We start from the raw sequence: 25,279 nt of genomic DNA, 5'->3' as shown, positions 1-25,279 counted from the left end.
CGACTGTCAGACTTCTCTGCAGGAAACCTGGCTGCGACTGGCAGAAAGGGAACAGAATGAAAAATGCTGCCACCAGCCCGGCAAGCGGTTAAGAACTCCCTGACGAAGCTGCAGGCGAGACAAGCCATGGCACTCCTCAGGGAGGCTGTTCTAGTCTCTTATCATGAGCCCATAGGCCCAGACCTGGCCGACTGGCCTCATGATTCATGCCAGTGGGGCCTGTCACGAGACCCATTCCAGTGAGGGCCGAGGGGATGAGTGTGAAGACAAACAGCCTTGGAAGCGACTCATGTCCTCAGTAGCATCTCTAGGATTCTGAGGAGAAAGAAGCAGATATCCGACAACGAGTGGTCCTGTGAATATAATTAATTGCCCTGTTAGCTAACCCTAAGAGATTTATTTTGTGTGCATCTAATGGTAGTAATACATTCCAAATTTTGTTGACAGTGCTCGCATTCTGCTCCTAGAAATGCAGTATGAGTTGTAATTAGCCGACTGAAATTACACATTTCTGGTTATGAAGTTGCCATTTATTGCTTCCAGTGTGATATATTTCTACAACAGTAGAACAGCCCTTCAAAGTCTGCAATGATCATCAGTAGAACTCACCAGAGTAAATGTCCCTATGGAATGCCTCATTCACACTTAGTGGTACGCTAATAGAAATGGTTCCAGCATAATCATTGAAGATAAAGGTACTACAGAACACTAACTTAAGATGTAACCATTATAAACCATTTCTGGATCAGAGCTCAATTTGAAGAATAGCAGAAGAGAAGGAAAAAAAGATAATGAAATCAGGCCATTTGCTTGGGATGAGTTGGAAGGATTTTCAGTTTCCCTGAGTCATTGGACTTTGCCTACCAACACTACCCTCAAAACAGCGTGTTATCACAGGTACTGGTTAATGCATAGCATCCAGTTATGCCATCAGACCTCATTTTCCCATCATGCTTACCTAACTCTTCCCTTCTGGCCCAAGAGAAATGACAGGTCTCCCTCTAAGGTGGACTGAATTGCCTGCGTCGTGGTATTGATTCAGCTTCTGCCTTAAGCTTTCAACCAGTGGAAGAAGTCATAGAATGATTGGGATAGAATGATGGTCAATGTGGCGTTCATCCCTGGCCCCTGTTGATAAGATTTGATCCTGCCATTTTGGTATGGCCATTTAGGAGACACAACAGCACTACACCCTAGTAAAGGCCCACGAAGAACATAAGTACAGATATTCTATTTGTAACAACTCTGTAAGATAGTTTTGTTTTGGTTAGCCAGAATCTTGAAGATGCAAGTCAGTGAGCACAAACCTCTTTTTGTGTAAGCTTTAGACTTCATACAGCCGCTATCTCTAGTCTGCTAGTTTCCACTCTTGACAGTAGGGACTCTGGAAACTTGGTAACAGATATGGTTGTTTTGTGCTATCCTTAACTATTTTACTTGGCAAATTTATGTAAAGTTTAAGACAATTTTACCATAATGAAATTTTTAGATATATTAACAGAGAGGAAACTAGCATGAATGTCAAGAAAACTTGAGCAGTAAACAGATAGAACTCCTGTGTTTTTAATTGTGGAATTTCTTTCATGTCTGTATTTCCTTGACTAAAAAGTGCTGAATTGATGCAGGCTTATTTGTGCAATAGAAAGTAGGTTTCTATGGAAATTAAGGTAGAACAGCATTGTTTAAACTAATATCTGAAATATTTAGTCATTTTATTAGTAAGTAAGATTAATGGAAACCTTGGGAAAATGCATTAGAACACTTCTAATGGATACCTGTGATTAATAAGGAAGCCGGCAAAGAGATGCATGTTAATCTGCTTATGTATAAGGGATCTGGAGCTTATTAAAAGTTTTTGTAAACATTCAACTAATGAAGCATTATATAAAATTAGACATTTCCTTTGCATTGTACAAAGTCACTAGACTTGAAAAAAACTTTCAAGTTATTTCTAAATAGCTTATTTATGATATTTCCCCTAACACTAGTAATTTAAATATAAAAAATTGATTCAGTAGTAAGGAACATTCCAGGGTAATTCCACTCAAGATTCCCTGGGGGAGCCTTTGTCTTACTCGTCCTTGGTTCCTAGAGTTATTACAGGACGGAGTAGCATGAATGATCATTATTAACCTCATTTTATGGTTTGAGTAGATATCTGGCAGATAAATCCCATCTTGCATTTAAAAAACCAAAGCATTATTTCAGTTGAAATGTTTTCATTTGTTGGAGGTCACAGGAAAGGGAGTAGTTCTAGGTTCTCCCTACATCTTAAGAGCAAACCAGGAATTTATGCACAGATGGAAATCAAGAAATGAACTTCAGTAACAGTCCAGATAAATTTCCAGTAGCCACAAAGTATAGGGAGGGATGTCTGCCAAAGCTGAACTGGGAACATGGCGTAGATCCCTCTTCTATGGCATGAGAAAGAGAAGAGTCTTCACAACACCTGTGTTCCAAGATTAAAGACATGCAATCTTTACTATATTTTACATTCTTTGGTCATGTTTTAGAAGTTTGGGGTATATTGAGTATTCCAATTTCTTTTTATCTGATTTTCTTTTACTTTGGTAAAAGAAAGTAGTGCAGTAGTGAGTTAAAGCAGCATCTCTCATTGTCAGACAGGTATGAATTCATAGCCACAATCAAGCCTGGAGCCAAGTTCTTGAACCAGACTTGGTTGCAATTTTTTTATCTATGTATTGGGAAGAATAGTAGTTGGTTCTTAGGATTGTTTTGAGGAATAAATACTACATATAAAGCAAGTTACACATAATAAATGCACATACAGTAAATGGTAGCTATTATTTCTCAAGTTTTCATGCTGACTTTCCCTTACCAATTATAGATCTCTTTGCATTCATGTGTGATGACCACAATTAAGGAAAGCAAAAAATCAGACTATATGGAATAAGGGTATTTATGGATATCCCAAAACAGAACATTTAAGACCAGATTCTCCCCAAACCCATAAAAGGTAAACTTCTTAGAAAAGTGTGTAGCACATAATAAGTGCTCAGTATATGTTATGTATTTAATATTACTGTATTTTCATCATCATTTCATAAAGATATTTAGGAAGCCTGTGTATATATTCTTTCTTTTAAACCACTTAAAATGCTTATGTTCCCTGCATGCCATTTACGTTTCTAGGCTTGAAACTCTGTATCTGGAGCTTGGGCTCAAGAATAATACTAAGACATTGTCAGGGATAGGAAAGAGCAGTAATTGCATGAAATTCTGTACAAATCAAAAGTCATGAAAGGCCTGGAGTCCTGCTCAGAAGTTTATGTTCTCTAATCATTATATTGTTTCATGCTGAATTCTCAATATTTTCTCTTATGTTTTCCAATTACATAATTATAAATTAATTTTAAAAGATAACATATATTTATCAATGAGCGTTAAGATTGGTTTCATGTATCAGAGCCTCAGAGGAAAAGAGCCTTAAATAAAAGCACTGTATTTCTCTCTAATGAAAGTTTTGGAAGTAGACAGTTCCAGGATATTACAGTAATTCAGCAGTTATCAGGAACTCTGGATCCTTCCTCATCATTACTTTGAATGGTTAATGTTTAAGTGCTTCCTGGTCCATCATGGTGGCATGAGCAAAAAACATCATATCTTCAATCTACCTAATGGGTAGGAAGATGGGAAAAAAAGATGGTGAGCCTTTCTTCTTATAGATACCTCCCAGAAACTTGTTCTTAATCTTATCTTGTATGCCATTCACCACAATGTAGGCATATGGCCATATCTCACTGCAGAAGACACTAAAAATTCTAGTCTTAATTCTGGGTGGTGCTATGCCCAGCTAAGCTTTAGGGATTTCATTAATCATGGAAGAAGAGAAGACCAGATACTGGGAATAAGGAGGACTCTCTGACATTTGGGCTTCACCGGAACTCTTATAATTCGTTTCTCTTATGTTTTCTTGTTCTCCTTTTCTTTTCTATATTAGATCCCATGCGTGGCCCAAGAAAACTGGAAGTGGTAGAAGTCAAATCTCGACAAATCACTATCCGCTGGGAGCCATTTGGATATAATGTCACTCGCTGCCATAGTTATAATCTCACAGTGCACTACTGTTACCAAGTCGGGGGACAGGAGCAAGTGCGAGAAGAAGTAAGCTGGGACACAGATAATTCACACCCTCAACACACAATCACTAACCTTTCACCGTATACCAATGTCAGTGTGAAACTCATCCTCATGAATCCTGAGGGACGGAAGGAAAGTCAAGAACTCATAGTACAGACGGATGAAGATTGTGAGTACTTTTCAATGATATGTTTGTATGAAATACACATGCCTTCAGAAAAGCAGCTTTTATTTCTTTTAAATTGAGGTCTCTAAAAGGAAAATGAAGGAACTAGTTACTCGGTTGAATAATATAAATGTGCTTCTGGGAACATAAGCATGGCTTTGAAAAGGTAACGGAAGAAAGATGTAGAGGTTTAATTCCTTATGAGTCATATAGTTACCTTTCTATATATAATTATGCTATATTGCTGTAAATAGTTCTTCATTCAAGTTTTATAATCATGTTGGACTTAAGAGTTGCTGCTGGGGTATTATTTATATGAAATGCTTATTTAAATATATTGAAATGGTATTCTGAAACATACTTCATTGTTCATATAAAAATTCAGCTGAAAATAGAGGCTGCCCTTGCTTTTCAGCACAGTGCTGAGAAATTACCTCATTAGGTTGGTGGCCGTGTAATAGATCATACTTTCCCATAGGAACAATATTGTAATTGGATATTACCTCAATAAACAAGGATTTAACAAATCGACAATGCATGTCACCAGCAACTCATCAAAAAAAGCAAATACACAATTGCCATAAACCTCTGAAATAATTTAAAATAGTAAAATTATACATTAAATCTCATAACAAGGATATATGAGTTTTACATTGATTGTACAGGGGACTCCCATGTACAATAACATTTAGATTTGGCACATAAAGTGCGGTAGTGTACCATATATTTGACCTACAATTTATTTGCCAGGCATCAGAGGAAGTGACAAAGAACTTGAGAAACCCATCAAATGAATGTACTTACTTATTCCTGGGAAAAAGAGATGTTACACGTTTTTTTTTTTTTTTTTTGCAGCTGATTATGCCATGATCCTTAATTATTGAATATAACATACATTAAATGTTTACAACAATACTCTATTGTACCATTTAAAGAAATAATGAAATATTTTTGAGTGTTATTACCTATATAACACCCAGCATATTGCTGTGGAAGGAAAATGTGGGAACAGCCAGGATAAATGAGGAGCTGACCCTAAAAATTCCTCTTCTATTTTCTATAGCCCCACAACCTACCTGTGCTGGTTGTTCTCAAATAGTTGTCTTACTGCCATTATTTTTGTAAGGAATATGAGTTTGCTACAGGTCACCCCATCAGGCTGAGGCTAGAAGCCCTGTCTCTGTTTCTTTCAGTTCTTCCTTATCTCTCTGAAAAGTGAAAAGAAAGTACCAACGTTGTCAGTGGGTCACCTCTGACTCTTCCCTACCCTCTTATCCCCGCATTTCTGTGCTTACTTTGGTCCTAACTCCTGCTATTTCTACTCCTAAAATATTAGAGTGTGCTTTTCTCTCCTTTTCCACTACTATATGCAGATCCTCATTGTTTCATGCTGAAATTTCTAGCCTTCCTTGGTGGTTCCAGTTTTACCCCATTCTAATGTTGCCTACACACCCACAAAAACTAATTTTTAAAATACAATTGCATGTCTGTGGTGTTGGTTGTTGTTTCTTCTCCTTCATTTACGATTTTATTTACTCGAGTCCTCTCTCTTCGATGTCAGCAGCATTTTTCTAGGTAAGTCTCCTCTAGCAAGGGAAATAAAAGCATAATTAAACTTTTGGGAATACATCAAAATAAAAAGCTTCTGCTCAACAAAAGAAACAGTCAAAAAACCCAAAAAGTCAACCTACTGAATGGAAGGAGGTATTTATAAATGATATATCTGATAAAGGGTTAATATTCAAAATATATAAATAACTTATGCAACTTAAAGAATTTATACAACTCAGTACCAAGAAAACAAGTAATCCAACTAAATGGGCAGAAAACCTGAAAGACATTTTTCCAAAGAAGATATACAGGTGGCCAACAGACACATGAAAAGATGCTCAACATCACTAATCATCAGAGAAATGCAAATTAAAACTAAGAATGGCTAAAATAAAAAACACAAGAAATTACAAGTGTTGGCAAGGGTATAGAGAAAAAGGAACCCTCATGCACTGTTGGTGGGAATGTAAATTGGTGCAGTCCCTGTGAAAAATAGTATGGAGGTTCCTAGAAAAACTTAAAAATAGAAATACCATATGATCCAGTAATTTCACGACTGGGTATTTGCCCCCCCAAAAATGAAAACACTATTCAAAGACATGCACCCCTATTTTTATTGCAGCATTATTTATAATAAGATGTGGAAGCAACTCAAGTTTCCACATATAGATGGATGATATATGGGATATTATTCAGTTGTAAAATAGAATGAAAACTTGCCACATGGCATGGATGGACATAAGGGACATAGAGGGTGAAACAAGTTAGAGAAAAACAAACATCAAATGATATCATCTATATGTAGAATTTAAAAAAATCAAATGAACAAAGGAAAAAAGGGGCAAACCATAAAACAGTCTCTTAAATAAAGAGAACAAACTGATGGTCCCCAGAGGGGAGGTGGGTGGGGGGGATGGGTGAAACAAATAAATGGGATTAAAAGTACACTTACCCTGATGAGCACTGAGAAATGTATATAGAATTGTTGAATCATTGCATTGTTCCCCTAAAACTAATATAACGCTCTCAGTTAGTTATACTTGAATTTAAACAAAATTTAACAATAAAATAAAATACATTTGCATCGTGTCACTCTCTCCACGGAGCTCTCAAGGACTTAATATAAATCTTGACTTTCAAGGTTTTCTCTATTCCTGACTCCTTCTCTAGAACTAGTGGCTTTTCCTCCAGTGCAACTCATTCTGCAAAGATATCACCCAGACATCAGTGACAATCAAGCCATAGCTCACGCTTCTTCCATTCCAGGCTCTTCCTCAAGGTCTGCTCTCCTGGGCCTCCTGCCCTCCACCTGGCTGCCTCTCATTTCCATCTCCTTTGCTGCCCTCCAAAGGGCTCATCAGCCTTTAGGTTTTTCAAAGAGCTGCCTCCAATGCTTATAGCCTGTAGCACTCATCCTTCTGACCTCCTTTGCACCTGATAAGAATTTTTAAATCTCTGGGCTTTAATTTCCTCACTTGAGAAGTGAAAATAGTAACAGTTCTCAACCATATTAGAGTTAGAGGCAATTTACATAGAGAATTCTTTGTAGGTGACAGGGGTGGGAGGGACACTTTAATAAGTGGTCATTATTATTGCTATAATGATTCAAAGCAATTCCTTATGACCTTTCCTTGATCTCTCTCTCTCTGTTACATACAATCTTTTGTCTCTTACCTATAAACTAAAGAGAAAATCCTTCTATTCCTCTGTAACATTAGGCATCATACTGAGTAGGTATCAAAACACTCAAAAGTATTCTGTTAGTCCTTAGATAAAACAATAAAGTTTGTTGATAATCGTCTCATTCATGTTTAAATCAACAGTAATGTTTTAATCAACAACAGGGGAAGATATAGTCATTTCTAGAGATGAGCAGATATGTCTTATTCATGAACCCACATGGATGGATCCCCTTACCCCTTTTGGGTTTCAGATTGAGAAAGGACATGAGCTAGGAGTTCTGTTAAGTTCTGTCAAAACTTGAGATCAGAATAACTTATCTTTTTGTTTGTTTAAATTGTCTTGTTATTCCCAGAAGTTGGGGCATGCATAATTTCCAAATAAAAACCCATTATTTTCATTGCACACTGTCATCCAGTTAATTAGAAAACCTTTTATTTCAAATTATATTTCCTAACAACAACAACAAAGACTTCAAAAAGAGAAAGAGAAAGAAAGACAAAAATAGAATAATTGTCAATACCGAGTTTGAAGAGAAAAGAATGATGAGGTCACTTTATGTATCTACTATTATAAAAGGCTACAATTCATTGAACCTTGTGAGTTTTACAGTGGTATACTATTTCTATTGAATATTATTTACCTCATGAAAAATGTGTGGAAAAAAATTGTCTTTTTACTAATGTTAAAGGTATCACAAGAGAGAATATTTGTATGTTATTTAGAGTTTGGATAGTAAAGATGAACTTAGTCCAACTTCTTCATTTTAAACATGAGGAACCTGAGACCCAAGAGGTTCAGTGAATTGCCCAAACTAAATAGTTTAGTTACTGAGAAGTCTTAAATGAGAACCCATGCCTGCAATCCTGAATCAGTATTTTTTTTTCTGCCAAGCTATACTGAGCTCTATTTAAAATAACTATAAAATCCTACATCTACCTCTGTATCCCCTCATCTAAAAAAATGTGGACTACCTGTGAGTGTCCTTTTGCAATTGTAGGCACTCTTTCCAATCTGTGGAGCTCTTACCCACCCTTAAAGGACCATTCATAGCCTCCCATAATCTAAAACTTCTTCAACCCCCTTTTATAACTTTATTGAGATGTATTTACCCATTCATGAGTTGATGAACGTTTGGGTTGTTTATACTTTGGGGCTATTATGAAAATGTTATTAATATTCATGTATAATTTTATATTTGTGTAGAATTTTTTGAGTAGTATATGTTTTTAGTTCTCTTAGGTATGTACCTAGGAGTGAAATTCACAATCTGCATCTATTTGAAGAGCTGCTAGACTATTTTCAAAGGAGATCCCTTGAAATCCTCCTTTGAAAATGTAGGATTTTTATATTCCCTCCATCAGTGTATGCAGATTTCAATTTTTCCACATCTCACCAATACTTATTTTATCTGCCTTCGGACTATGTCCATTTCAGTGGTGCGAAGGGCTATCTTGTTGTGGTTTTGATTGGCATTTTCCTGCTAGGTGGTGATGTTGAGCATCTTTCCATGTGTTTATAGGCCATTGGTATATCTTTTTTGGAGAACTGTTTATACAGACCCTTTGCCTGTTTTTAATTGGATCATTTGTTTTCTTATTGGTTTTTAGTAATTTATGTATTTAAGATATAAGCCTCTTGTGAGATACATGATTTGTTAAACTTTTCTCCCATTCTGTGTTGTCTTTTCACTTTCTTGATAGTGCCCTTTGAAGCACAAAGCTTTTCATTTTGATGACGTACAGTTTATCTGTATATTTTTTTTGTTGCTTTTGCTCTTGGTGTCCTGTCCAAGAAACTATTGCCTAATCCCAGGTCATGAATATTCACATGAATATATGTTTTATACTAAGAATTTTGTAGTTTTAGCTCTTACATTGAGCTCTTAATCAATTTTGATACAATCTTTGTATATGGTGTGAGGTAAGAATCCAACTTCATTTTTTTTTATTTTTTTTTAAAGATTTTATTTATTAATTTGACAGAGAGAAATCACAAGTAGACGGAGAGGCAGCCAGAGAGAGAGAGAGAGGGAAGCAGGCTCCCCGCCGAGCAGAGAGCCCGATGCGGGACTCAATCCCAGGACCCTGAGATCATGACCTGAGCCGAAGGCAGCGGCTTAACCCACTGAGCCACCCAGGTGCCCCCCAACTTCATTTTTTCACATATGAATATCCAGTTGTCCCAGCACCATTTGTATTATCTTCCCTTTAAATTTTCCTGGGCCCTTAATGAAAATCAATTGACTGCAAATGTAGGTTGTACTCTCAGTTCTGCTCCACTAATTTGTATGTTTATCTTTATGTCAGTTCCACACAGTCTTGATACTGTAGCTTTGCAGAAAGTTTTGAGAAGTGTGAGTCCTCTCTTACTACTTTATGGTTACCCATAGAGTCACCAAAAAATTTGATCATGTACCTTCAAATATATGTATAAGTATGACAGATATACTAGTTTTTAAATAGAATAGACACACTAATATACTAAATTTTGTACGATATGATGCAATGCAAAAACTGAATTTAAATGAAAATGAGATAAACAATATTTTAAAAATAATATTAAGTGTTATTTTATAGAAGATTGGCAGGTAAATTTCCACCTTTCCTTATGTCAATTATATTTATCTGAAAACTAGTCAAAAGGTGTTGCATATTTCAGGTTTTAAAACCGGCATAAAAATTCCCAAAGTCTTTTGTATCGTTAATTAATAAAATTTGTTTAAATATTTATTATTACATATTATCTCATCTCTATCACATCTTTTTAGAATATCTATTTTGTGTGCATTTTTAACAGATATATTAAATGTCAGTACAATAGTTCGTATCCATTTTCCTTTCACATAATTTTGTCACTTGATATTGTAACTGTAAAATATATGAAAATATAAAATTATAAATATAAAATTCATCTATGATAATGTATATAGCTGTCATTTATACTCATTTTTTGTGTTATATTGTGTGACTATAACAATTTATTAAACCACTCAGTTTGTCCCCAAATTATTATTTTTGTTTAAAAAATTCTATGTCGGTGCACCTGGGTGGCTCAGTGGGTTAAGCCTCTGCCTTCAGCTCAGGTCATGATCTCAGAGTCCTGGGATCGAGCCCCACATCAGGATCTCTGCTCAGCAGAGAACCTGCTTCCCGATCTCCCTCTCTGCGAGCCTCTCTGCCTACTTATGATCCCTGTCTGTCAAATAAATAAAATATTAAAAAAAAAAAAAGCTATGTTGACATCTTACTATATGTCTCTTGGTACATACATGCAAGAATATTACTAGAAAATCTACCTGGAGGTAGGATTATTGGGGCATATGATACATGCCTCTTTAACTTTACTAAATACTACCAAATTATTTTTCAAAGTGGCTGTACCCATTTCTGCTCTCATGAGCAACGTGTGGGAATCTTATTGCTCTATATCTTTATTTCTGAAGAATGTAAAAGTTCATTTAAAAGGTGATTACTGAGCTTCATCTAGTTGATTCAGACTTTAAAAAAAAAATGTGATGAGACTATTTTCTTCATAAGGACAGTGTGGCCAAAATGGTTTTAAAAGAAAACTAAGTGCATCTATGGACTATTAAATCTTATATCTCAGTTGAGAGTGAAAAACCTAATATGTCTAGGAAAATCTAATTTGGGGGAGTCTTTCAAACATTTATTGATTTCTCACCCCCTTCTAGTGCCAGGAGCTGTTCCTACTGAATCCATCCAAGGAAGTACTTTTGAAGAGAAGATATTTCTTCAATGGCGAGAACCAATTCAAACATATGGTGTCATCACTTTATACGAGGTAGTATATACATTCATTAGTAATTTAATTTTTCATTATAATGTCTATGATAGCTAAACTGTCTAGTATTTAAAAATGCATAATGGCATCATGTCTTTTAAGAAGTTTAACACCTTTGATAGCTACAATGCTTCTTGCATAGAAGCAAAAAAACAAAAAACAAAAACAAAAAACAAAAAAAAAACTGGTTTTTCAGTTATGTGTCGTTTCAGGAAGTATGCTTATAATGATTTGGATGTTTCTAGACTATATGTTATTATATGTAAAGACACAACACGGTATTTAAAAAAATCACCCATATTAAAAGCAGTAAGTATTTTGAAGTGTACATTGATTAGGAGGCAACCACATAGTCTTATTCTTGTTAGCTATAAAATATTTTACTCCTGAATTATAGAAGAACACTGTTTATCCAATTAGCAAAGTCAATAGACATTTCTCAGGGGTAACAATAGAATAATGTCTTTTGGTTTCTTGGTATTAGCAAAACATCCTTTAGACTTCCTTGACATAGTTTTGTCTACTGAGGCATATCAAATGATTGAATGATAGAGAGCAGAGAAGAATTTGATGAATTGTTCCAGGAAAAAAATAACAGCAGTAACAGGGAGTGACAGTCATCATCACGTCTGTATGAGCATCATTTCACTGTGCCTATTGTCATAGAAACAAGCAGGTGCATTTTTTTTAAGCAAGCATTTATTTGAATGCAAATTTAACAAAATTATATGTTGTTAGGTCTCTAAAAATCGCGGCAATTCCTCTTATGGAACCTCTGCTTGAATACCTTTCAGAACTACTGACAAAAGACTGAGTAGATTAGCTGTCAGACAGTAATCGCTGGTAAACCCCCTCCCTGACCCAACTAGCCTTACATTTATGTTTCCTTACACCTTTAGAAAATTGGTATTGAGATGCAAAAAATAATGTTTTTAATTGAAAGCTAAACAACATAAGAGAAAAGAAAAAGTTGATTTTCATGTTAAGTTATTGACGCTGTTCCTTGGGCAGCTTCATTGTAAATGAATTCAGTGTTATAAAAATCTGTGGCTCAGCTTTGAAAGAACTAAGTGTTACCATCAAACAAGTTCATATTTTTTTCTCAGTGATCAGATTTTTAATTGATATTGTTGGGCCCAAGACCATTTTCTGGGCTCAGTTTTGGAGATTCCTACCTAAGAATAACAGATATTTTCCTAGAAAAGATAACAACCTTTGAACCAGTGTTAAGTGTCAAGAAATAAGTCCATCTGTCCTAAAAGCCACATGTAGATATCTAGACAGACAGAAAATGATAGCCAGATTCATTCTTCTTGATGCCACTGAACATACTTCTTTGTGTAGCAAGTAACTTTAGCACAGAAACAATAGGAATAATAATTCAAAAGAGGAATCCGTTAATCTCTCTGAATTCAGCAGCCAGGGTCTCCCAGTTGAACACTGACCTAAATGCTGTTATAATTGGGGATACCTGAATGTGCCTTAAATCAGTGTTTTAAAAATCAGATCTAGGTAAGTGGAGCAGGTTGGTTTACTTTTCTAGGTACCAAAGGGAAAATGTCAAATGTGTGCATCAGGCTTCAGTGATGAAATACAAGTTTTCTCGCCACCAAATCTTTCTCTCTCTTAAACCCCTTTCTGTTCACGAAATAGGTCTTAGATAGGGTCTCAGGAAGGAGCTCTTCTTCAGCTCAGATGCACTGTATGCCATGCCCAGCGTGAGCGATAGTCAGTGATAGGCCCAGCTTCCTCCTGGAGCCAAAGACTGATGTAGAGCCAGACTTGGTCCCCTCCGGAGAACCATCGTCTCTGGCTACGGACATCATGCTAAGGAAATAGAGAACAGTTGTCCCCTCAAAAAAGGCAGGAACCTTAGGGACAGTGTATTCTGTCATAGAAGCACATTTGACTATAGGTAAAAACTGGAAAGTGAGGTAAATTATCATAGTTGAAGAAAAACTTAGTAACAAATGATACAGGTGTTTCATTAAAATAGGAAGCACAGTTGGCTCATTTTTGCAGAAGAGAAGAGAAAACAGGTTGAATACTGTAGATGTTGTACACGAATATGCTATGGGTTCAGATTATTTTCAGGTTCTCTTTATCTATTAGGCAAATATACCACACCATCAATGACTGGGAAATGTTCACATCATCGTTTTCTGCCAGGAGTCATGGCAGTTGGCAACATTAAAGCATTCTTCTGGTCCTAGTCTTTGCCTCTCCTTCTCATTTCCCTGACAACCATTTTCAGCCTTCATGAACGAGCCTTTCCTTTCTGTTTTCCCCACCTTTGTTCTGAATCTAGCTCTTTTTGTCCTTTACCTCTTGATCAGTCCTTTAAAAAAAAAAATTATTAACATATAATGTATTATCTGCTTCAGGGGTACAGGTCTGTGAATCATCAGTCTTACACAGTTCATAGCACTCACCATAGCACATACCCTCTCCCTGACCCCCCAGCAACCCTCAGTTTGTTTTGTAAGATTAAGAGTCTCATGGTTTGTCTCCCTCCCTGGTCCCATCTTGTTTCATTTTTTGATTAGCCCTATATTTTTATCAGAGTCATCTGCCTAAAACCTAGACTGATAAATACAGCTTTCCTCGACAGTGATCAAAATTTTAATTTTTTTAAATTAGAAATGTAATATTGCTCTCTGAAAGAATATTTTAAGTACAAAAGTATTCAACATAATATCATTGCTTCCCAATTTCACTTTTCAGAGTTAACAACTGGGTATATGACCTTCCAAAATTTTACAAGGTAGAAGTTATAGGGCAAGCAATCTCTATTTATGAATAGAGATCGATAAAATTTAATAAATGCTAGCAAACCCAGCATTTTTTACAAGAATACTACACCATATAATAAACTACCTCACATCATTAAAAAAAAAAAAAAAAACCAAAAGGACTGGCATTCTAAACACAAAAGTTAAACTACCAGAACACTATAAGAAAAATAAAGAAGATATTTCTGTAATGTATCTTACTAAGCTTGACATAAGACCTGGAAGTTATATTTTAAAAGATTGACAGATTTACCTTCATAAGAATTTAAACTTCTGAACAACAAAAGATAGCACTAGTAAAGGTCTAAATACAGACAGCAGACTTGAGGAAATTATTTTCCTTATTTATAACAGTGGATGGGCTGTTGGGCACATTAAACTGACTTGATACAAATTGCTAAGAAATGGACAAAGCATTCCATTAGAAAAACTGGACAAAGAATAAGAGGAGGCAGCTCATAGGAAAAAGATCCAAGTAGCATTTAAGTGAAAAGATACCTATCCTGGGTGCCTGGGTGGCTCAGTGGGTTAAGCCGCTGCCTTTGGCTCAGGTCTTGATCTCAGGGTCCTAGGACCGAGTCCCGCATCTGGCTCTCTGCTCAGCGGGGAGCCTGCTTCCCCCCCGCCCGGCCCCCGGCTGTCTCTCTGCCTACTTATGATGTCTCTCTGTTGAATAAATAAATAAAATCTTTAAAAAAAAAAAGATACCTATCCTACCTTACTAACGATTCAGAAAGGAAATAAAGCAAGTGCTACAAAAAGTTTAGGTCTGTATAATATGTGTTAAACAGTGATGTGGACAAATGCACGTGTGCATAGACTGTTGATGGAAACATACATGTTGTATCTCTTACATAGGCAAATTGGATATCAAGCATTGCATAGAAGTTTATCAGCCAGTAATACTCTCCAATACAAAGGGGTATATACATATGTCCAAATATTTTCATTGTACCTCACTAACTCTATATGGCTCTTGATTGCCTAGTAAGTAAACTCCAGATTCCTGGCCATGTTCCCATTGACAAGCTTTGGGAACAAAAGGGGAAAATATATATGTACATATATATTTTATATATATGTACATATATTTATATATGTCTTATATATGTACATATATATTTTTATATATGTACATATATATTTTCCCTATATATATGATATACATAAATATTTTAAAAATAAATATAATATATAATACATTTACTATATTATATATAATGTAAATATTATATAGATATATATTTAATGTAAGATATATATAATGTAAATATTATATGTATATATATATAAGAGAGAAAGAGGAAAACCAAGAAAGAGACTCTTAACTATAAAGAGCAAATTGATGGTTACCAGAAGGGAGTTGGGTAGGGGATGGGTTAAATAGCTGATGGGAATTAAGGAGGGCACTTGTCATCATGAGCACTGGGTGATGTATGGAAGTGTTGAATCACTCTATTGTACACCTGAAACTCATATTAAACTGTATGTTCACTAACTGGAATTTAAATTTATATGGAGGGAGGGAGAGAGTGTAAAAGGTACGGGGAGAAGACAGAAGTATAAAAGGTACTGTCCCTTCTCTTCTAGAAGTAACAGTACTGACAACAACTAATGATAGAATGAAATAAGTACCAAAGGCAAACCACTTTAATGTGTGAGGAGCATAAAATGCAGTGTTTTGGGCACATAGCAAAGTAGAATATTCTGGATTTGTCAACAGATGGGGACATTCAGTAGTTAAAGACACCTGAAGGTCCTGGGCCTGGATAACTGGGCTCAACTAAGCACTACTGACTGAGATAGGGAAGAGTGTAGAAAGGAGTAGAATTTAAGGGCCATGTCAAGAAGTTTCATTTCAGTATTCAAGGCCTGCCATGATCTAATTCCGACTCATTTATTACTGCATCTCCCAATATTTTTCTCCTGGAACTTAGAGCTACATATATGGAATATTCTTTTCTCTGAAAACCTTCTAAACTATCACACCACCTGTTTTGGCTTATTTCCTTCTTTCCTCCTGATGCTCTCCTTTCCTGTCTCTTCTGCCTCTCTTTCAGCTTTTTATCTAAATATTATTTAAATACATTCTCTGAAATATCCTAGGTTCTTCCTCCCCAGAAATCAGATTTCATTATTCCTTCCTCTGATTCTTTGGCTCTTTGTTAAAGGACTGTATTTAACACTAGCTGAAATTCCAATCAACTCACACTCCCTAAAAGATTTTTAATCCCTTTCTGGCCAAAGATTGCATGTTATTCTATTTTGGTTCTTTATGAATCTTTTGGTTCAGAACTTGAAACTATAAGTAGAGGAAGTGAAGGTAATTTGAGAAAATTTCAGGCATCTATGTATGAACCAGAAATCATCCAATATAAGCAACAGTTGATCCCCATCTCACCTAAGTGTAATCCCCACCTATGTTGTTTGCATGTCAGTTTGCTTTTGACTTGGGACATCCCATAAAACTACATATGCCCAATGTGGAACATCAGCATTTTTGGTTTTGTTTGTTTGTTTTTTTTTTTTTCTTTTTCAAGATTTTTATTTATTTGGGAGAGAGAGAAAGAGATCCCAAGTGAGGGGGAGAGAAGGGGAAGAGGGAAAGGAAGAAGCAGACTCCACATTGAGCAGGAAGCCCGATGTGGGACTAGATCCCAGGACTCTGGGATCATGACCTGAGCTGAAGGCAGACACTTAAGGACTGAGCCATCCAGGCACCCCGTCAGTGTTCTTCACACAGACTGCATCAAAACTGCCTTGGCCCTCAGCCAGCGATCCAGTGCAAGCATGGAAGCAGTCCCAAACTTTCCTTCTGGGAGTTTCCTGCTGCTTTACTATAGTCTGGCACTTCATAGGCTCTTAATGAGCAAATGAAAAAATAAATGCCAAAAGGACCTGGTACATTTGGGTCTGAGCATGGAGGCATTTCTCTGTGTCCTTTAGAACAACTGCTCAGATAATATGCAGATCCCACAGACCATGGATTCTAGAATGGATTGCTCCTGTTCCTGTGGAGCGCGTTTTTTTATTCCTGGTATTCTGGAATGGTTTTGAAAGGGGTCAGTGGGCTCTGGGTGGCTTTGAGAGGGATTGATGACCTTTCTGACGTATTGTGTCTGTACATATACAACATACTTGGTTGTTAGGGATTTGTTCAAAGAGAGGGAGATGAGGGGCACCTGCGTGGCTCAGTCAGCTGAGCATCCCACTCTTGGTTTGACTCAGGTCATGATCTCAGGGTTGTGAGATCGAGCCCCACATCGGGCTTCGTGCTCAGCATGGAGTCTGCTTGAGATTCTCTCCCTCCCTCTCCTTCTACCCCTTCCCCCGCCACTCACTCTCACACACACACTCTCTCTCAAATAAATAAACGAAATCTTTTAAAAATAGTGAGGGAGAGGGTCCATAATTGTTATGAGTGCGTGCATTAGTGTGTATGTACATTTTTAGGGGTCGGGGAAAGAGGATCTATTAATCTTAGCAAATTCTCAAAGGGCTGTGAGCAAAAGTCCTGTGACGGAGCCCCCGTTCAGCTTATCCTGCATGACCATGGCGATAGGTGAATACCAAGCTATGCGCCCCGTGGAGCAACAGGTCCCTTGCTCCAGCATTTGCTTTCTGCTCTATGGTCAGAGCAGTTGCCCTGACGGCCTACTTGCCCTAGTAAGAGCACGTGTGAGCGCATGCGTACACCTCTTCTCCCTGGGAGCTTTTTGAGGAAAATGTATACTCATTGCAAAATATGTACAGATCGCTATGGGGTCAGAAAGAAGAGTAAGACATCAGTACCTCCTCAGAAAGGAAGGTGCATTTAGGTGAATAGTTCCACTTCCTTTGGCATATTTAAGCCATGATTTCAGAGCACACGAGAGCGTTCACAGCACACCATGATGTCCACCATGATGTCTCGCCAGGTGAGCTGCACGAACACAGCCACAACACCAGGCATTCAGCTGAGCCAGTGATGGTTAGGCCTCGTCCTAGAAGCTTTGCAGAGAAGGAAATGGGAACTCTGGCTTCAGACATGGCAGGTGGACACACTGTTCCAGTCTTGCCTCAACTCTCAGCATCTTTGAAAGCATTTCCTTCTTCAGACACTCTTTTCCTTTCCTTTCCTTTCCTTTTTTTTTTTTCCTTCCTTTTGATTTCCATGACAGCTCTCTCGGTTGGCTTTTCTGGTTCATTTGTTGGTTTCTCCTCCTCCACCACTGATTATATTAAATGTCAGTGTTCTCTCTCAAATCCTTTCCCCAGCGACCTCACCCATTTCCTAAACCATAACATTGCAATGTTGATCACCTGCACATCTCTATTTCTGGGCCAGACCTCTCCAATCCCAGCCTGATACCGTGCACACTATGTCCACAAGCCAGCAGTTCGTTTCCCCTCTTCCATTCCATCTCTTTCAACAAGCGGGGCTTTCTTTTGCTTAAGCCCCAAATATGGAAACTATCCTGCATTCCTCCAACACCCCTCCCCACGGCTTCAGTTGATCACTGACTTCTGTCCATTTTGACTCTCAAATATGCCAGTTCTTTTCATTTACTGCCTTCTTGGCCATGCTCACCTTATTCCCAACCATGGCACTGTCAGAGGTGCTGAAGTTTCCCCCGTGGTCTCTGTGGTGGTTCCTGGTGGCCTCCCTTCCTCCCCTAACTGCCTCCATCCAACAAACAACTTCTCCCCCTGGCAGCTAATGTGGTCTTTTCATAAGGGAAATTAGATCCTTTGGTTTTCATGCTTTAAGATGTTCCAAGGCTCCCCATTGGATGCATCCATGCTTCTTATCTTAGGGTACAGAGCACTGCATGGTATGGCCCATGCCCACTTGGATCCTGGTCAAAGGACCACACTCACCTCGCTTGCTGGGTCACAGTCACACAGGCCTTCTTTCTGTCCACTAACTGTGTGCAGAAAACTCCTGCTTCACAGCCTTGGTTCTTGCTGTTTTTTCCCAAACTCTTGGCATGGTAGGCTCTCTCACAAAATTCTCCTCAGATTTTTTTTAAAGATTTTATTTATTTATTGGAGAGAATGAGACAGAGATAATGAGAGAGAGTAAGAACAGAGAGGAGAGGGGGAAGTAGACTCCCCGCTAAGCGGGTGCCTGATGCAGGACTCGATCCCAGGACTCCAGGATCATGACGTGAGCCAAAGGCAGTCGTTTAACCAGTGGAGCCACCCAAGTGCCCCCCAGTCTCCTCAGATTAACTGTCCGCCCCTCAGTGGCCCCTTCCACAGTCATTTCCAGTGGCTGACCATGTAGTCCTCTCTCCCTACAATATTCTTTGTCTTAGCACCGTGTTTATTTCATCTACTTAATTTTAGTATTTTCAAATTCTTAATTTACTTCCTGCATCTCTCCCAGCTCCACCCACTGTAGTCCAGATGCGGAGCTACCTGCGGGCAGGGCCTGTGTCCACCCACTGACCACAGTGCTTGTGGTGTCAGTGTCCACCCCATCGATATTCCAGTGGAATGACTGACTCTGAGCAGGGAGAGAAGGCAGGTCATAGATGGTTCAATCACCTTCCAAGCAGGTGAATGATGATGAGCCAAAGAATGTCAGAAAAGCCCAGTGTTTGTGGTACAGAAAATCCTATCCCCTGACCAGAGCAGAAGGTGATGTAATGGCCTTGTGTCAAGTATTCAGAGATATGTTGCAGGTCTTAAACCCCAAGATAGGGAGTTCGGATTTTGTCTCCCATACAAGTGTGTCCCATTAAAGATTTTAGTAAGGCAGTGAGATGAACAGGGAGCTGTACCTAGCCCTGGTGGGCTGTACTCCCCATTTATGAAGACTGTATCATAGGTGTTGAATTGTGTCTCTACTTCGCCATCAGCCTGTTACCTCTTCCAGGACAGGTCTCATGTCTCCCCCACCATGTGAGATCCCAGCTCAGAGAACCGAGCTTGGGTCACCAGAGGCAGGCAATGAATGTGTTTAGAATGGGCGAATGAATGAATTAATAAATAAACTTTGGGGAGCAAAAATGCCATCACAGCTTAGACCTACCCTCTCTGAATGACCCTTTTCTCTAGAAGTGTCAGTATGAGGACTAAGTAGACAGTGAAGCACACAGTGGTGCCGATGCTGAAGTTCCTCCCAGAGCAGCAGGTGGGAGACGCTGTCTTGTTTCTTGACTCAGAGTAACCTTGTGAGGGAAATAGGCTGGAGGGTTAACAGCAGATATGCCGCCTAACTCTGAGAGTGGTGTGTACTGTAGTGATTAATATATACAGCAAACATTTTCTTGCCAAAGCTTAGATGATTCAATCTAAATAATCTCGCAGAGAGGTCCCCCTAATTATAATGACATGGTATAAATATAAGAATAAAGAATGTCAATTATCACTCCGTATAATAACAGTGTTAGTGTTCATGCACATAAATTATAAGTAAGTTTACCTATTTAAAAGCAAGAAAAGTGCTCGGTTTTGCAATTTAAAACTTTTGATATGGCACATTTAAAAATTATGTCATTACAACCAGTAGAAGTTCGTAATCACCACTAAAATGCGCGTTCGTGAATAGTTGATGAACTACTTACAGTAAAATTCTTTAAAAAATCATTTGAAAGGGCAAATTTAAAGATACCTATGATATATTTATTTTCACACATTCCAGACACATCCAATGTGCTTTAAACACCTGTTAAGTGGCAAACATATAAGAACCTTCTAGGGCAACATAGGAATGTTGCCCTAGAAGGTTCTCTAGAATGGCAGCTCCTACTCCCGCACGGTGATTTACATATAAATTTTAGTAAATGAAAATTAAATAAAATGCTCAGGGCCTCAGTCTCACGAGCCACATTGCAAGGGGTCTGTCACCACTTGTGGCTGGTGGCTACTATGAGAGTGCAGAGTAGAACATTTCTATCATGACAAGAAGTCCAGTCAGATAGCATGGCTCTGAAGAAAAAGTAGTAAATACCACTGTTCATGAGCACCACTGTCATACCATCAGGAGCTCCTGATGTGTGTCTGGGATTTATTGTGAGACCAGATATCTTGGCCCACCCTGATGAAAACATTTAAAAGCACCCTTGTTCCCAGGAGACAATACTCCTATTCAGTGCAGAATCAAGCTGGCCCCTGGATGAGAGATGAGGCCTTACCCTTGTATGGTCCTTATCTGTTTAAACTAGTTGTACATTTTGTGATGTTGTTTTAAGCCAACTGTAATGTAGTTTTTCCAAAGTGACATTTTGAAAGCAAACAACTTCAAGGTATTAGCTTAAACCTGAACTCATCCTTTATGTTCTAATCTACTGGCTTTCAGTTCCTCTGTCTATAAAAGTAATAACTCAAAGCAGTTTTGGCTGAGTTCCTGAGCCCCTTCACTGGATCCAGGATTTGAAGCGTCTAAGTTAGTAGAGGAGCTTATCATGAAGCATCTGACAGTGCATACATCACAGGGGTTTATTGGATAAAGATGTGATCCCGGTGCACCTGCTCCAGACATGTTATCGCTTTCTTATTCTCCTGCAGATCACCTACAAAGCAGTCAGTTCCTTTGACCCCGAAATAGATTTATCCAATCAAAGTGGAAGAGTTTCAAAACTGGGGAATGAAACCCATTTTCTGTTCTTTGGACTGTATCCGGGGACCACGTACTCCTTCACCATCCGAGCCAGCACAGCTAAGGGGTTTGGACCTCCAGCCACAAATCAGTTCACCACCAAAATATCAGGTATTATACCTTTGTGACTTATGTCTTTCATCAGCGGTGGCGGTTTTTGTACCTTTTCATCCCCATTGTCAAGGATACAAAGCTCACCCCGACTGACCCATTGTATTCAGATGAGCACTTGGGCATATGTGCAAATCAGACTCATGGGATGGAATAAAATACTGCAAGTACTTATAATTTGGAAGCTTAAGATCCTTCTGCATTGGCAAGTAGCCACGTTGTGTCATTTTGCACTAGAGGACCTGAACATAGAGTGAGGGTTCTGGTCTGTGTGCTCCTGTCCCCTTCACAGTACAAGTTACCAGAGCAGCACCATTGGAAAGATCTCTATGGTGAGCCATGACTGATTTTGTGCTCGGGGGAAAGACCGCATTATATGGAGTCTGCTTCCAGAAGGATCAGGGACCTTTACCATTCATAGTTGCACATCCTCTGCAATGACAGAGGGGTGGTCCCAGACACTTATATCCCCCAGCTTTTTGCTGGTAGAGACTCAGTTATGCCATCCAACCAAAGACATAATTTGAGAAGTAGTTCTGGGCATGTGCAACTGTGCAGAAAATGTGTTTGTGCTTCAGACTAGAGGAAATGGAGTTGCCATCTGCTGTGGGATATATAATAGCAATGAACACAATTCCATGGACATTTCCTTTTTCCATTTAACCCCCTTTGGGTATGAGTGGTGAAGTATTTGAGTTTTGACCTTGCCTGTTTAGGCTAGGGGAAGATGAGCAAGAAGCTGGTGAGGGGAATAACTCTAGCTAAGTAATGTTTAGCTTTATTTTTTTTTTATCTATTGTCTATTTTTTATCTTTATCTATTGTCCCTCATTTCTAGTTTTTGGGAAGTTTTGCTTAGAATCAGAGGCAGGCTTACAACAAGAGTACTATAGGGGTGTGTGGGTGGCTCATTGGGTTATGTGTTTGCTTTCAGCTCAACTCATGATCCTGAGGTCCTGGGATCAAGCCCCATATCAGGGCAGGGGTTTTCTGCTCAGTGGGGAGTCACTTCTCCCTCTCCCTCTGCCCTTCTCTCTGCTTGTGTGTTCTCTCTCTCATATAAATAAAATCTAAAAAAAAAAAGTACTATAAGCACTCAATTAGGTTTTGAGGGAGGGAGGTTTGGAATTTTGTTTTTAAGGGGAAACTTGAGGGGAAATTTTTCATCATATAAGATTTTGTTTATGAACACAAACTCAACTTGAAGTTCAACATACACTTGATATTTCATAACAAACATTGGGTAATAACAATATGGAGAGTTGGAAGAAGAGGAAGATGCCCTTGTGAGGTTAGGAAAATGCCATTTAGTCCTACATCTCTGGAGACCACTAGACTTGGAATCAGAAAATCTGGCTTCTAGTCGTAATTTCTATGCACGCCCTCTCTGATCTTGATCAAGTGCACTGATAACCTAGATGTAATTAAGGTGATAGAATCTGGTGCTTTAACTTATGATGGAGACTGAAGAGGAAATGTGTGCCAGTATGTGTATCTCTAAGCCTTCTTTGTTTTGGTAGTTTCCCCCTATGGAAACTATATTTCAAAGAGTATTATCTTAAAGATGTTCTTTTAGAAAAAAAGAATTCATTTTTATCATTTCTTGTTATACAAAAATTCTATTTGATATGACTCTGACTGCTGTTAACCTCCCAAGTTCCTATAGTTCTATCCAAAAACAAAGACAGTTGACATTTTTGTTAGCCTGCACAGACTCATCAAGAATAACTATTTGATTTTTATAGTTCAAAGAAAATTACAGTTTATGGGCCCCAATTTTCTACTTTCATGGACCTCAGAGAAAGAACTATTCTCTATACAAAATGTAATTCTGTGTTATGAATTGGAGTTAATTTTTAATAGAATTGGAGTTAATTTTTAATGCTGAGAAAATCCAATAAATGGAAATGAGATATAACCCATGCCTTTTACATAAAAGCTTTTTATATGTAAGAGATTTAAAAAACTATATTTGTAAAAAAAAAATGATCACTAGTGTTCTCATCAGTCACCTACTCCTGTGGTTCTTAAAAAGACCATGTGCCCCCCACATCACAGCTTTGATCCATCTATTCCATGGCAATGACAAAGTTATTGAAGAACTCTATCATTATCTTCACATGAGAAGACTAAACAATCTAGAAAACAAAGAATGCCAGAAAATAGACTTGGAAATAGGATTCTCTTGAAGTGGGGGAAAAGAATGAACATTGGTAGAATTGTATTTACCTGACACCCTTTATTTTCTCTTTCAATTCCCATAATAACCCTAGAGGGTAATTTCTCCTATTTTGAAAGAAGGGTAAACTGAAGACCCAGAGATAATTCGTGAGCCTAAGCTCTTACACTGATTAAAACAAAACAACAGAAAGTCAAACCAAGCCTTCCTTACTCCAATTCCCGTACCTTTTCCACCTTTCTGCTCTCCCTGACAGCCCATTCGTGGTCACTAATTTCAACGAGCCTCTCTGGCTTCTACAGTCTTCTTCCGATTTCTAGATGGATCTGTGGCATACACAGAGTTTTCCACCTTGACTTTGATGGGAGAGCTATAATATTCAGTTTTATGATCCTAGTGATTATTTCTTAAATATGCATTTAAAGCTATTTCTAAAGAAGAGCATACCTACCGAGAAGTATACACATTGTAAGTGCCCAACTTGATGTATGTTCTCAAGCTAACCTACACCCATTCATCAAGAATGCAAATCAAGAGAGAGACTATTAGTACCACCTCACAAGCCCCCTCATACTCTCTCCCAACTTGAACTCAGGATCAAAGAAGTTGACATATACTGGTTTTAGCAGCAGTTCCTAATATTCTGTATAAGGTATATACACAGAGGCCGTCCATGGTCGGTTCATAACTATAGTTGAAGTGCACTGTGTTCTTAATGTTCTTTCCAAACAGAACTAGAAGGAAAACCGAAAAGATCGATCAGAAATAACGAATCTCCCATCACACATTTTTCCCCCCAGCGCCCTCTATGCCGGCTTATGAGCTCGAGACCCCTTTGAATCAAACGGACAACACGGTGACAGTCATGCTGAAACCAGCACAGAGCCGAGGCGCGCCTGTCAGGTACTGAGTAGAGGAGGGGCGGGCTGGCTCCAGAGACACAGACCCTAACATCACACTAATGAATTTCTTGACCCTGTTTTCTAGGGATTTGCTACAAACATCAGTCAGCATGTAAACCCATTTCTTTATTAGCTCTAATTAAAAGAAATGACTCAGGAAAGGGGACGTGCTTTGATATGGGGTGATCAAGTATTGTGTACAGAGTTTGATTCTGATGCAAGAGGGTTGTTCTTTGAAGATAAGGAACAAAAGCCTTAGTCTTTTGAGAGGTGGCTTTGAGTCTAACAAGTAAGTGCTTGCTGCAATTTTGTTACCCAAGGGCCAATGACATTTTTATCTTGAGCTCTCATCTTTCAATGGACCTTTGGGTTTTTTTGCCTGTTTGTTTGTATACCTGGGGTTTTA

General features: G+C 38.2%; 1 protein-coding gene across 10 annotated transcripts in view; it reads left to right on the top strand.

Annotated features, from left to right (window-relative positions):
* Window positions 1–25,279, top strand: part of PTPRM (protein tyrosine phosphatase receptor type M) — a 776,839-nt gene that overhangs the window by 473,304 nt on the left and 278,256 nt on the right. For all 10 annotated transcript variants that reach the window (XM_045065755.1, XM_045065757.1, XM_045065756.1 and 7 more), the window contains 4 exons: window positions 3,962–4,270; window positions 11,193–11,302; window positions 21,592–21,793; window positions 24,772–24,874. In XM_045065755.1, the coding sequence (XP_044921690.1) occupies window positions 3,962–4,270; window positions 11,193–11,302; window positions 21,592–21,793; window positions 24,772–24,874 (724 nt within the window). The remainder of the gene's footprint in view (window positions 1–3,961; window positions 4,271–11,192; window positions 11,303–21,591; window positions 21,794–24,771; window positions 24,875–25,279) is intronic.

The sequence above is a fragment of the Mustela putorius genome, unplaced genomic scaffold, assembly GCF_011764305.1.
Source record: "Mustela putorius furo isolate JIRA1106 unplaced genomic scaffold, ASM1176430v1.1 tig00003858_pilon_pilon_pilon, whole genome shotgun sequence".
Lineage (NCBI taxonomy): Eukaryota > Metazoa > Chordata > Mammalia > Carnivora > Mustelidae > Mustela > Mustela putorius.
The sequence above is the reverse complement of the archived record's forward strand: the minus strand, read 5'-3'. Positions and strand labels throughout refer to the sequence as shown.